Raw genomic sequence first — 13980 nt, 5'->3', positions numbered from 1 at the left:
ACTTTCCTCTGTAGCCGCTTCGGTCGGTGTGCAGTGAGAGCTGTACCCCTGGAACCCGTGTGGCCAGAAGGAAAGGGGAACCTGTTTGCTGCTTTGACTGCATTGCTTGCTCTGAGGGAGAGATCAGCAATGAGACTGGTAGGTTTACAGTATGTATGTACAGTAGGTTATATTGGGGATGATACTGTACTTGTCTGTCTATTTAACCATGCCCTCTTTGTTAGACTCTGCAGAATGCATCAGTTGTCCAGAGGACTTCTGGTCCAGTCCCCAGCGTGACCACTGTATCCCAAAGAGTGTGGAGTTCCTCTCCTTCCATGAGGCCCTGGGTATCTCCTTGACAACCATCTCAGTTCTAGGCACACTTACCTGTGCCATTGTCTTTGGAATCTTCATCTATCATCGAGACACGCCCATGGTACGCGCCAACAACTCAGAACTCAGCTTCCAAACTTTGCTGTCACTCAAACTATGTTTCATGTGCTCACTTCTGTTCATTGGCCGTCCCAGACTCTGGACTTGTCAGCTGAGGCATGCAGTATTTGGGATCAGCTTTGTGCTGTGTGTCTCGTGTATCCTGGTAAAGACTATGGTGGTGTTGGCTGTGTTCAAGGCCTCCGAGCCTGGGGGTGCAGACATTATGAAGTGGTTCAGTGCTAAGCAGCAGAGAGGAACAGTTCTGGCTCTTACTTCCATCCAGGCAATAATCTGCACAGCCTGGCTTGTGTCTGCCTCACCAACTCCTCATAAAAACACACAATACCTCAGTGATAAGATAGTCTATGAGTGTGATGTGGGATCAACAGTTGGTTTTGCAGTGTTACTAGGTTATATTGGTTTACTAGCACTCCTCAGCTTCGTCCTAGCATTCTTGGCAAGGAATCTTCCAGGCAACTTCAATGAAGCCAAGTTAATCACTTTCAGCATGTTGATCTTCTGTGCCGTGTGGATAGCCTTCATCCCTGCATATATCAGCTCTCCAGGAAAATATGCAGATGTAGTGGAGGTGTTTGCAATTTTAGCGTCTAGTTTTGGCCTTTTGCTGGCGCTGTTTGGACCAAAGTGTTATATAATGCTTTTGAAACCTGAGAAAAACACTAAGAAGTCCATTATGGGTCGGATGTAATCTGAGACTGGCGTCTTAGACAGTGTGTATAGAGGCTGACATCATCTGAGATGACGGCATGAACGGAATACAACATATAAGGATATAGATATTATGTACGCTCCATATAGGGACAAGAGAAGACGGAGTGACATCAGCAGTAATTTGTGGCATCTCTCGAGGAGAGAATATAAGACCCGTTTCATCAGGTTCGGGAGTTCAGTTCGAGCATGGAACTCAGCTGACATCGTATATGGGTCCTAAGAACACTACAAGCAGACCTTGGGTAGAGCGAACAGGGCAGTGTCGAGTGTGACGTCTCGAGGCCTTTTTTCAACATATGTGAAACAAATTAGTGAGATACTTTTGTGGCCTACTGCATACATGTATCAGTGTGGCATATAACCTTTATTGTTAATGCAGTTTTGTGTAAGATTTCAAATATGGGGGCACGTGTGTCGCGGATGTTTAGGAGTTTTAATCTAGAAAACCGGGTACACCGTGAAATATCCAAGCAGAAGCCAGAACCAGCACCACGACACCAGGTTAACGTTCCACCTGAGGCTGAGATCAATCCTGAAGTTCTGGAGGTAACTGATGCAATCCACCAAAAGAACGCCCCTCTTCTGTCGCTCCTGAAGTCTGTGTACGTGGAGTCGAACGATCCAGAAACAGACTCACCAAAGCAAGTGGAGCAGAAAAAAGAGGAGTGCAGACCACTGAAGCACAGCTTACCCGTGGACCCTTACGGCCTTGTTGACTTTACAGACGTTCCTAAAGGCAAACTGTCCATCGTGGAGGCTCTCAGAGCCCTTGCAAGTCACCAGAGGGAGCCACAAACATGGACCCCTGAGAAGATCGCACAGGAGTATTCCCTTAACTTGAAAGACACAAAAGCCCTTCTGAAGTTCTTTATCCCCTTTGAAGTCAAAATCATCCCACCAAAGACTGAAAATGTGAAGCAGTTAAAGGGTACTTAAGCCTAATTTATACTTTGTCGTACCGTTGGTGTCTCGCGCCGAAAATAGCCAATGGTCTGCATTATAAGTTAACCATTATTCACTATTCACTAAGTTGTGGGTGGGGTCTGGTCCGAGTCTAACCTGGCACACCTGAGGTATATAGGCCCAGTTAGAAGCCAACCTTTGTCAGTGAAGGGTGGAGAGGTTGCACTATATAACTCCATGGCAAATGTGTCCACCTTGATGCATTATAGAATTCAATCATCATCATCATCATCATCATCATCATCATCTGTTCGTGCCCAGAGTTAATAAAGACAACTAATGTGAACATACAATCTGGTCCTCATGCTTTGGCGGGCATACTGGTGTAGGAGTTGTGTGTATCTAGCCAGTGAACTCTCCACCCAACCCACAGGACTTTGCAATGACACTCAAGTTGCAAGTCGTACATCCTCAGGTAAGACATTCCAAAGCTTAGGTCCCTGGGCCACATCAGCCCCGATCACCGATGGTGACTACTGTAGATAAGTCTTTTGAACAACCAAAGAGAGCCCCACCTGAGGATCTACGGCTACGGACAGGCTCATATATAGGGTGTCACTGTCAGCATGTCTAAAATCGAGCCTGGCCTTGTAGAGCTTTAAAAGTCATCAGTAAGACCTTGAAGTCAATCCTGAAACCAACTGGCAGCCAATGAAGATAGGCCAGAATGGTGCCTAGAGTTCTCAGGTGGCCACTTTTCTGGAATTATTCTTCATTAAAAGGTTATTAAGCTCACATTATAGCAAATTTGTAGAGTTAGGAATATTGTGTTATATTAAACATTTCCATGTCACTCTAGCGTCAATAGCAATAGTCAGACGTTGCCTCAGTTTTCGTTTATCCGCGGTCTGTGTCACCCTCAAGTGGACAAGGTGAATATTGCAGGTAATACCATCATATAGTGTTATTTATCAACAATATCCGTCCAGTCTGTTGGACTGAAATCATTGGCAATTATTTTGTACCAACAACACGCCAGTCTAAACAAGATTCAAACCTGAAGTCAACAGCCGTGCGATGTCAAGTAGTGGTGAGAATTATCCTTCATCAGCAGTGGTGGAAAATGTACTCAGATATTTTAAGTAGCATTGATTGATTGATTGAATACTTTATTTAGAAAGACATGGTAAAAGTACATGGAAGTACAATTCACAATACAAGGTCCTCTAAACTGGATCGCTCATAAAAGCACATGGCTTATTTAAAATGAGATCCCCATGCACTCAAATCATGATGACATTTGAGAAGACATACAAATATACACTACTATGCAGAACGTCATACTTACATGTTACTGGTATGACTTTGACAGGGGCCAATTTGGAATTGCAGCCTCCTGAAGGTGATTCTTTAGGGCAGTTTTGAAAGTGAGTAGGGTTTTACTAACCTCGCGTCACCAGTCTTTCCACCTCGGAGGAAAGCCTGGTATGCGTTAGACCCATATGATCCGGTCTTGGCCACGCCTACTGAAAAAAAAAAATATATATCTTTCCGGATTTTGCCCATCCGGTTTTGCGGTGCCGCTTTGTTTTGGTTCCCCAATCCCTATTTAAATGGAATAGAATTTCCCCGTGGGATAATACGGACGCTAAATAGTCTCCGGAAAGTGCACGCACATTCATATTTAAAAAATAAGCTAAACTACGCCGCATCAAGGATTTTATTAGGACGGACCTATTTTGGGGTGAAGTCTTTCCGGATCTGCCCATCCAGGCGCCTGGTGACGTATAGTTACTTTCGCTCCCGACCGGATCATAGACCCGAAAAGATATGCTGCCCAGACTAGGGTTTTACACTCCTTTACTCCTTTGGGTAGGGCATTCCATATTTTTGTTGAATAGCATGAGAAAGAGTTCATTCCCTTTGTTTGTGCCAAATCTGGGTTGAACATGATCAGTGGCGCTGCCTCTGGTGTTATGATTGTGGACTTTATTTACGTTTTGGAAGTGTTTTGACAAATACAGGGGGATCCCAATGTTGTGACGAATCTTGTAGACCAGGCCCATAGCAAGTTTCCGTACTCTGTCCTCAACCCTGAGCCATCCAACCCTAGCAAAGTGAGCAGGGGTTAGATGGGTTGTGTGATTGAGACCAAGTAGCCTTACCATGGTAAGCAATGGCAGCAATACAATATAAAATACTCTGTTGTGTGTTCAAAATGTTACTTGAGTAAAAGATCAAAAGTATTGGTATCAAAATATACTCAAAGTACCAAAAGTAAAAGTACAAATGTTTGAAAATAGCAGATCTACAAGCTCACAACGCGTCGTGATGCGAAGCATTGTGAGCTTGTAGATCGGCTATTTTCAAGCCTATGTATAAAATAGGGCTAAATTGGTTAATGCATGTTTAACAATATAGTCATTTATATCTGCAAAGTAACTAGTAACTAAAGTTTTCAAATCATTGTAGTGGAGTGAAACTACAATATTTGCCTCTGAGATATAATGTAGTAGAAGTAAAAGTATTACAAATAAATTGGAAATACTGTAGTAAAGTAAAAAGTCAAAATTGTACTTAAGCACAGTACTTAAGTAGCCTAGATGTACTTAGTTACTTTCCACCACTGCGTTTCAGTGACTCAAGTCAGTTCACTGAAAAAGACGAGTTCGAACGATTCGTTCACCGTTCACCGTACAGCGCTTCCTGTACCGCCCTCCTCGCATAGTTTAGTCCAGGGGTCTTCAACCTTTTCAGGCCAGGGACCCCCTAGCTGAGAGAGAGATGAAGCAGGGACCCCCACTATATATTACATAAAATTGTGTTGCAGATTAAAGCTTTTCATAGATGTTGGATTCATGTTAATGTGTATTTTCAGATATTTAACGACTTAAACCGTCAATACTTATTAGCAGGCATGTGTAGCAGGATGGGCGTTGGTTCCCATTCTACCCACGGCCCATCCTCCGCCCACTCATCAGTGGGCTGATTGACAACAGTATTAAAGCAACGCACCTCCAAACACAGTTAGCTGTCTGTCTCTCCACACGGTCTATTATCAGTCCAGGCTGGCCTGTGGGGCTCGCCTGTGTTGTCGTCGCGCATCAGCGCAGGTATGTCTCTCCATCTTGCTGTTTATGCCCTTTGCTTTATGCTGCGTGGTACATGGTCGTGAACTTGACCATGACCGTTTGTTGCCCTCTGTAGCCCCGGTGCATGTCTCCCACCTACTGGTGTTTCGCTCCGGACGTGCGGTGCTGCTTCACGCTGCACAAAGGGTACGTTGGTGGTCCTCCTTCTCCGCAGTATAGCAAGTTAATTTCATGTTAGGCAGGCACTATAATAACATGGCCCTTTATTATTACTACAGTTTCTCCTACTGGTGTTCGCCGCTGCAGGCAGGCCATTGTGGCTTCCGCCTTTTGCTGCACCGCGGTATGTGACTGTTTGTCTCTCTCTGCTCCTGTCTTAATGAATATTAGTATTATAAATGGTAGAATGACACAGCCGTTTGTCGTTTCAGGCACCGTGATACCAAACTGCTGCTTTGCTGTTTTTGAATTCCCCACGCATTAACAACGCTCTCTCACTGATGCTCCACTTGAGGTTCCCCTCCCTTGCCCCCGTTCCTAAACGGCTAGTGGTCGGGTGTCGTGGAGCAACAGTGTGGTTCAGCCGAGCTTATGCCCATATACGGGTTCACGTACTCGTTCCTGACGCATCGGTCCACAACCTCAGGCTCCCAGCCAGCCTCCTTGCTTATTCCTTTGGTTTATTTAGTATTGTTTAGTTTGTGTTATTGCTTATTTTGTTTGGTTTATTTTGGGGAGACTAGGCCGACAGACAGCATTATTATAATATATAAGATATAATATATATTTATTATTATGTGCATTGCTCCCTTGTTTTTAGCCTATTAAATGTTGCTTGCCTTTATTATTGATGATATTACTCTGTCATAGTTACAATAAAGCTTTTTGTACTTTTGTCTAAACACTGTTTCTGCCTTTTTATAATCAATGGTACAACGAACTTGTGTGAGGAGCAATCTATGTTCAGGTGGTTGGTTTACATTATAATTATTTCCTGGGGTGCAACTCCCCAGGTGGCGTAGTTGGCTATATTATATATTAATGCATACCGCCCTGCTACACATGCAATGCTCATTTGGTATGTTCTTGCACTCTTATTTCAATGACGTGACGCGCACGTCGCTTAACACCTACACTGCAAGTCACACAATGGACAATTGATATGCTTCTAGGCTTATTCCTATGTTAATTCGCTAGGTGCGAGTCGGGAGCCTTTGAAAACTTTGTTGAGGTGCGAATGTAAAGTAGTTTTAAATCTATGCGTGTGCCTGCGTGTGCTCCTGGTCAAATAGGTTCCGGCATGGCGTGCAAGGCCGTCCAGTGAGCATTGCACCCCTGCTTATTAGTAAACTTTCACTCTGTACTTGGTCTGCTCTTTTTCCCCCTCTTTGCCGAACATAGCCGATCTACAAGCTCACAACGCCTCGCAGCGCGAGGCGTTGTGAGCTTGTATATCGGCTATTTTCGGCTAAAGTTGTCCTTAGAATAGGGATGCTAGGGTTCAAGTGGTTAATGTAAAAAACTAATGATCATATCACACAGAGATTTGGTGGACCCCTTGTAGCAACTCTGAGGACCCCCTAGGGGTCCCGGACCCCCTGTTGAAGACCCCTGGTTTAGTCCAATGCCGATAGAGGAACGTCTCTCTTCAGCCAGTCAAAATGTTGCATTTTGTGACTGAACAGCGTTGCCATGTCCGCTTAATATAAGCGACTTTTTGCCTTGTTCTTTTGTAAAGTTGCTTGTAAATATTATATTGGTAGTTGCGGGTTGCTGTTTTTTTTTGGCTTGTTTTCAAAGTGTAGACTTTGCTTGTTTTGGGCTTGTCTAATGTTGTTTAAACCAGTGGATGTCAAACATTTTGATGTCAAAGGACCCCCAAATTAATATGTATTTGTCCGCAGACCCCCACCTGAAAACATTTTGTGCCAGGGCAGGGACCCCCGTGCCAGATTTGTGTTGTTAAAATGTTTCAAAGCTATGTCAAATTTTTTAATTATTTTTGAAAATAAATGGCAGATCTACAAGCTCACAACGCGTCACATTGCGATGCATTGTGAGCTTGTAGATCGGCTATTTTCAAATAGCCTATGTATATAGGTTTAAAGAGCTGTATATTGGTATTAATGTTGACAATGTCTTGTATATTACTGTATATGTCTTTGAATGTCTCGATGAATTGAATACACATGACCACAATGGAAACAAGCCCCTATGGCTTTTTGTGTTATCCTTGTAGCATCACGTTGCATGAAACTGTACCTCAAAGTGTTAAAAAAGTATTCAATCAAACTTTTGTTAGACCTGGTTGCTTATTTCTCTCGCAAAATCTGGCAACGCTGCGAGGAACGAGTCGTTCATGAAAGTGACCCAGAACGTTCTTCTCCTACGGAAACGTCAGGGTTCATGTGGTTATCCTTTGGAAACGTCAGGGTTCATGTGGTTATCCTTTGGAACAAAGCATCCCGGACGGGATTCAAACAGCTCTACATTGAACAACAGGGAATATTCTCAACACAAACGGTCCGCTTCCACGGCTAACATCCGTGGCTGGAAGGTAAACACTTCAGCATAGTGGGCTAGCATAGCTGCTAATGCTAGTCCTAGCAAGAACAACTTTGGCTCCATTCTAGCCTTTTGTATTTGGGAGGAAGATATCCTGGATACCGTCGTCCCAAATACATAAAGAAGCTATACTGGGTCCTGGAAGGAGCTAGAACAACGTGTGTGACTGTGTGTTGTTGGAATGTGTTGTAATATGTTACACTACCATTACTACTCATTAGGACCTACATATGTATTAACATATTTATAGTAAACATCACATCAATGATTATAGTCCATGGAAACATTACAGGGAAGGCTAACAAAGATAAACATGGCTGTTACGACGTGTGTGTGTGTGTGTGTGTGTGTGTGTGTGTGTGTGTTATATAGTGCATAATAGGCTTTGGCTATTGGAAACTAAAAGGCTACACTGTATTAAAGGTAGAGTAAGTGATATTTTTTGGTTATAACAAAACGTTTTGTATTAAAAGGTTAACGCACTATATTGCGATAGTACTCATTGCCATTGACACATTTTGTGTCAATGTCAATGGGATCTGGGGTCCCCAGATCCCACTTTGAGGACCACTGGTCTAACACACTATCTAAATAGCATTCTTATAGTATGTGTGGACATTATCAACATACTTAACATAATGTGTAGTAAGTAACTAGAGTGTTTGTTAAGTAACAGGGGTCTCCTCGTCTTTCCAGCCCTTACAAATACATAAACAGAACAAAAAATGTCATGTAGGTCAGGGGTTCCCAAAGTCGGGAGACTGACGGTGGGGTCGCAATTTTTTTTTGGGTAATAATAAAAAAAAAAAAAAAAATTCAACAGAATGGATGAAATACAACCTAAAATTATTACAAATAGTACATTTTACCAGTTTAATACATTTCAAATGCGCACCGAACGTACAAGTTTATGTACATAAATTACCTCCAGGTTTAGGTGGGGTCGCGAGTCAATGGCCGCCTTATTTTGGGGTCGCGGGCTGAAAAGTTTGGGAACCCATGATGTAGGTGACAACATTTCAGCCAATCAGGAGAGAGTACCCATTTATCAGCTCATTTCTTTGTGTCACCACTTCCAATTTCACTTGTTTAATCTGTATCCTGACTGAGTTCTCTATCCTGATTGGACAGGGAGCGTGTCTATGTTCCCCGGGTTCTATGTTCCCCACTTACCTGAACCTAAACCTAACCCTAACCTTAGTGGGGAACATAGAACGTGGGGAACATAGGGATGACCCCATTGGATAAAATTGGTATCCTGACCTGAAAATGCATTTTCTGTTTAATAAAGGGCTGGAGAGACATGGATCAGACTCAGTGTTACTGAACAAACACTCTATAGCAACGAGTACTAGCACAATATTGAACTATTTATTTTGACCATCGAAAATCACTTACCTTACCTTTAAGTTACAGGCAGGTACCTATATGTTTACAGTTCTCAAAGTGGGGTCTGTCGGGGACCCACATGGGTTCTTGAGGGGTTCCATGGGGTCCCCCCTCAAAATGAGGAACAGTTTAAACACGATTAAGCTCTTAATGTACAGTATATATTTGGCTATAGGGCATAGCAGTGGCGGCCATTTTCTGGTTCCGCTTCAAAATAGTCAATGCATTTTTCCCATTGACATTTCCAAAAATATTTATATCAATTATGTTAAGCCTAGAATCAAGCCATCCAGGGTCCTGTTGAGTCATGACCATTAAATATTTAATTCTGTGAAAACACTTTTTTTAAAACGGCAAAACAAAGGGTATTTATTAAATATAGTATATCATATAATTAAATATAAAATTAAAGAAAAATCACAGAAAAAAAATGTTTTATGGTCATGATTCACCAGGACCCTGGATGGCTTGATTCTAGGCTTAAATTAATTGATATAAATATTTTTGGAAAAATGCATTGACAATTTTGAAGTGGAACCAGAAAATGGCCGCCACTGCTATGCCCTATTCAAAAATAGCCAATCTTCAAGCAATTTGTGAACATTGTTCATAACAATGTGACACATTGTTCTAATATGTGCAGTGAATTTACTCTGTTTACAGAAGTCTATGGGACTCTCTCAATAGCTCTGGGGTAGTCTATGTGCACAACGACATATTGCTTCTTATTACGGTCAATTAACTTTGCGCTAACCTGATCATCTCAGTCTATTTATAATAACCAGCACTGAGTAGAACAGATGTCAATAATGAGCAAAGCTCATCAGGATAGCTTATATTTTGATTCATTTGGCCAGATGAATCTGCCAACCTTATGAAACGTTTGCGCAGACACGACTTTTAGACTGTTGCTCGTTGTTCTAAAGAACATGTGTTGGCATGAAACTACCTTCATCCCACCAGACATTCCCCGCATCTGCTGCTCTTGAGTCTGGAGTTATTTAGGCTACAACCATTTAACGTCGCCAGTGAAATAAAAGTCTCAGTAGCTACCATCCCGCCCCCTCCCTGCCTATTTGAAGGTGGAAAAGTAGATGGTTGCCTAGCCAGAGCCATGAGCCATTGTTGTAGCACATTGGGAGAGAATTGGACAATTGCTTGGCTTGGCCCTGAGTTAGTAGTGCGGAGAAATACAGGCTGGCTGGACCGTGCTTCAATTAAGTAGCAAGATCTATAGCCTAATATTATGCAGCATAGGAACGGTAGTATAGCAAATTAATTCCTCTGAAACAGCTGAGAAGCCAAACTGCCTTTCATTGGGCCATGGACCCCCATATCAAATGACTTAATGCTTCACAACTATGCTGCTGTAACTAAAAGGGAAAAGGAGAAAAATAAATCTAGCAAATTGTGTGAATCTTGGGGATGTATTTTGAGTCACTGCCCTATCTTTTAGTTCCCTCTGTTTTACAGCCAACCTTCATCTACAACCCATGTCACATAAAAGTCCTTGTTATTAAAGTCCTTATTCTATTCCTTCATTCCAGACCAGTGTGTGGAGTCCAGTCTGCAGGTGGAGATGAGTCCTCCAGAACCATCCGGGAGTATTTCTGTTCAACAGGAACCTGAAGACCACCTGGACACCAGGACCGTTTCTATTAAACAAGAACCTGAAGACCATCTGGACACCAGTACGTTTACTCTCTCTCTCTCTCTCTCTCTCTCTCTCACCTTCACCTTGACATAAACCTTTCAATAATCGTCATAATTAAAAAAAGATAGCACTCCAAAGTAATCTTCAACATGGTTTATTGTGCTATTAGCATCTCTATACAGAGTTATCACATAACACTTGCTGTTGCTGTCATAATGGATTCAATGGCTGAAATACCATTAATTAAATGGCTGGTGATGGCTTGAATTTCATGGAGAATTTTCATTTGTATCACATTCCTTTATGGTGAATAAAGAATCCAACTATAAAATGGCGCTCCATGGAGCGCATATCTGCACCAGGCTGGGTTGCCTAGGCAGTGTGTAAGTCATAGGTTAGCTGTCAGGGCCAGAGGAAGCTCCAGGCGGTAAAAGTATTTCTACTACATACGGTGTAACCTTTGACATGTCCCCTTTTGGGCAGAAGTGAAAGTGCGTTTAGGGGTGTTCTCTGTAGAGACCTCAACGTGTGATTCCGTTGATTAAAAGTGTTCATGAAATGTTATTTGTCAAAAAGATAAAGATAAATATGTTTTTTTTTGTCAGAAAGAGGCCCCTCCCACACATTTCTGAAGCCAATTAACAGCCAAACAGTATGGAATATAAAAACTCTTAGACGGCCATTGTCACATGACTCACATCCTTACCTAATTTAGTTAAACAAAATCATGCCTCTGCAACAAAAAGTGACCTTTCAGCATCTGTGGCGACTGTTTAGAGCCCCCTCAATGTGTGGTTTACAATAGAGCCCGGCTGATGCCAGCTTTTTATTTCCGAGTCCTAGACCAACGGTTATAGTAGGAGGAATTAAGCTAAAAAAAAAGCCAAATCGTTACGCGGCAGATAATAGCATGAAATTTGATTCCTAAAACATCCTAGTAGGGGTGCCCAAAAAATCTTAAACAGGAAGTGAATTATTGACATAATTGAAAATGGCCGCCTACAGCGTTGGCGAGTGACTCAAAAAGCCTATAGAATCTCATAGAAGCACACCATTCGGCACATATGTCCCTTGGGTCATCCTAAGCCATCCTAAAAGGGGTGCCCAAAAAAAGTTTTAAACAGGAGTGAGTTTTTGGCTAAATTCTAAATGACCGCCTAAAGCAGTTGACACAAAAAAATATCATGAATAGTAAGTAGCCTAATGCAGGCGTAAGACCATTGTGTTTGTATTGTGTTATGGGTATAATGCATAGTTTGGGGGGTCAAAAAAAAATTGTCCGCGCAGCAAAGCGTAGGATAGGTGTCCCTTATTTTAACTCTCTCACTGCCAGACTTATTTCTGGCCGTGTTTGCCCACTGCCAGTGATTTTTCGATTTTCTTACCTTTTTTGAAGTAGTCACAGAATATTTATCTCCAGTATGATCGATCATTCATTCATTCATTCAAGATTTATTTATTCTCGAAATTACACTGAGTAATTAAACTCATTTGCAGTGTCGTCGAGTAATACAATACGGTGCAAATTCAACAACATCACCGTTTAAAATACATTACATCTGGGAATTGGAAAAGAAAAGGCTTACAAAAATAAATCAAGACAGCATTTTGTCAAAATTCTAAAAACAATGACACATTGTGGTGACCTGTTTGGTCACCAGAGTTCTAAAAGGACTGAAGGGTACTAGAGTGGTTCATTTCTAATGTAGTCTGCAGGTCATTCCATGTGGTAGGACCACAGACGCTAAAAGCAGATCTACCAAATTCAGAGTTGATCCCCTGATGGTTGCTAATCACAGAGGGTTTCACCGCATGGTTTCACAAATGTCAACGAGGTCATCATGACCTCGTTGACATTAATTGTCTGCCTTTGAAAATAGCATGTCTGGGCCAAAAATACATTAAAAAAAGGAGCCGAGATACAGCCTTTTTAAGTAATCAGTTAACGAAGAAGTGAATGGAGCAGTACATCTACAGATCATGATATATTGGGTTCTGAATGTCCCCCCCCCCCCACCCCCCCCCAAAAGAAAATTTAAAAAAATTGTTTAAGTCGTCATAAGTCGTTCTTGGCAGCCAGGGCATTATGACAATGTCTCGTTATAAAGTCGTTCTTGGCATTAAGAGAGTTCATCTCTGGGACTTGGCAACCCTAACCTTGCCATACCTTAGCTTTTGCTGAACTGACACCACTGCACCCAAACTATCTAGCCTGGCTCCAGACCCTTAATCTTTAGCCTCGCATTCAGGGTCTGGTGACGCTGTTGAAGGCGGGGTTTTCTCGGTTGAAAATCTAGCCGGCGGCCCGGCCCAATCGGGATTGGGATAATCCAGTGGCCATTTTGGCCACGTTGGCCACGTTGGCCACGCCCCCATCTCAGAAAACGGCTGCACTGAGAGGGCTTTCAGACTGAATAATGGAGTGAAACGAAATAAAAAATAATTTGTCAAGCTACAAAATATTGGTAAAAAGTGCAATATTTTCTAATCAATTTGAAAAACGTATTTGATTATATTTTCTATTTGAGAAAGGGCCAGTGTCGTGCACTGGCCCTTTGCCTACTGCAAGTAGGAGATCCCTGATGCCATCAGTATATATATGCCCATGTGTGGCATACCCGTACATGGACATATCAGTCAGATTGGTTGTTCTAGACACCCTCCAATCTGAGCGACTTCACACCAGGCAACGCACTGGGACCCTCGGGTCCTCTGTGATACGCACGCCGAGGTTGAAGCCGATCCGTGAGCTTGTGATAACCAACCGGTCAATCTCCAAAGCCGTCAAAGTTGATCACAACACACAGATTTGTGTATTACTTGGCCATTTATTTCAATGACAGTTACCCAACGCTGTGGCTCTGGCTTGAAGCCCAGTGGTTGAAGCCAATCATATCTGACCAAAAATGTGGTTAAGTCCAAAGAGGGAGGGGCCGCTCGTAATAACCCCTCAAATTATTGAAAGTGGACTGACGTATGAGAGGAGCAGTGCTAGTAGGCTACGCTCCCTCGCTGCGCAACACTCTCTGTGGCTGACTGTACTCTGACTGCACTTAAGTCTGTGAGCGACAGTGCCAGTCAGCAACATAACTGTTGATTGCTTGCCCGGCCGGTTCAGCCTGGAATGGACCATTCCCAAACTATGCTTGGTTATTGGACTTTCTTAACTTGACCGAGGCATTATTAAACCTTACTTATGCTCCGTTAGCTCACAATGCATTGCATACA

General features: G+C 42.6%; 2 protein-coding genes across 2 annotated transcripts in view; both read left to right on the top strand.

Moving 5' to 3' along the window:
- LOC308075295 (uncharacterized protein) overlaps positions 1-13980 on the top strand; it is a gene marked incomplete at its 3' end in the record, with an annotated part of 215821 nt that overhangs the window by 174390 nt on the left and 27451 nt on the right. The window contains exon 4 of the mRNA XM_080415072.1: positions 10646-10789. Within this exon, the coding sequence (XP_080271198.1) occupies positions 10646-10789 (144 nt within the window). The remainder of the gene's footprint in view (positions 1-10645; positions 10790-13980) is intronic.
- On the top strand, positions 1549-2085 carry LOC308076086 (NADH dehydrogenase [ubiquinone] 1 alpha subcomplex assembly factor 4-like; the record flags this gene model as incomplete). Its single annotated transcript, XM_080416197.1, has 1 exon — positions 1549-2085. The coding sequence occupies one exon, from the start codon at positions 1549-1551 to the stop codon at positions 2083-2085; it is 537 nt and encodes a 178-aa protein (XP_080272323.1).

Source organism: Gymnoscopelus braueri (assembly GCF_963280865.1).
Source record: "Gymnoscopelus braueri genome assembly, chromosome: 2".
In the NCBI taxonomy this organism is placed as follows: Eukaryota; Metazoa; Chordata; class Actinopteri; order Myctophiformes; family Myctophidae; genus Gymnoscopelus; species Gymnoscopelus braueri.
The sequence above is the reverse complement of the archived record's forward strand: the minus strand, read 5'-3'. Positions and strand labels throughout refer to the sequence as shown.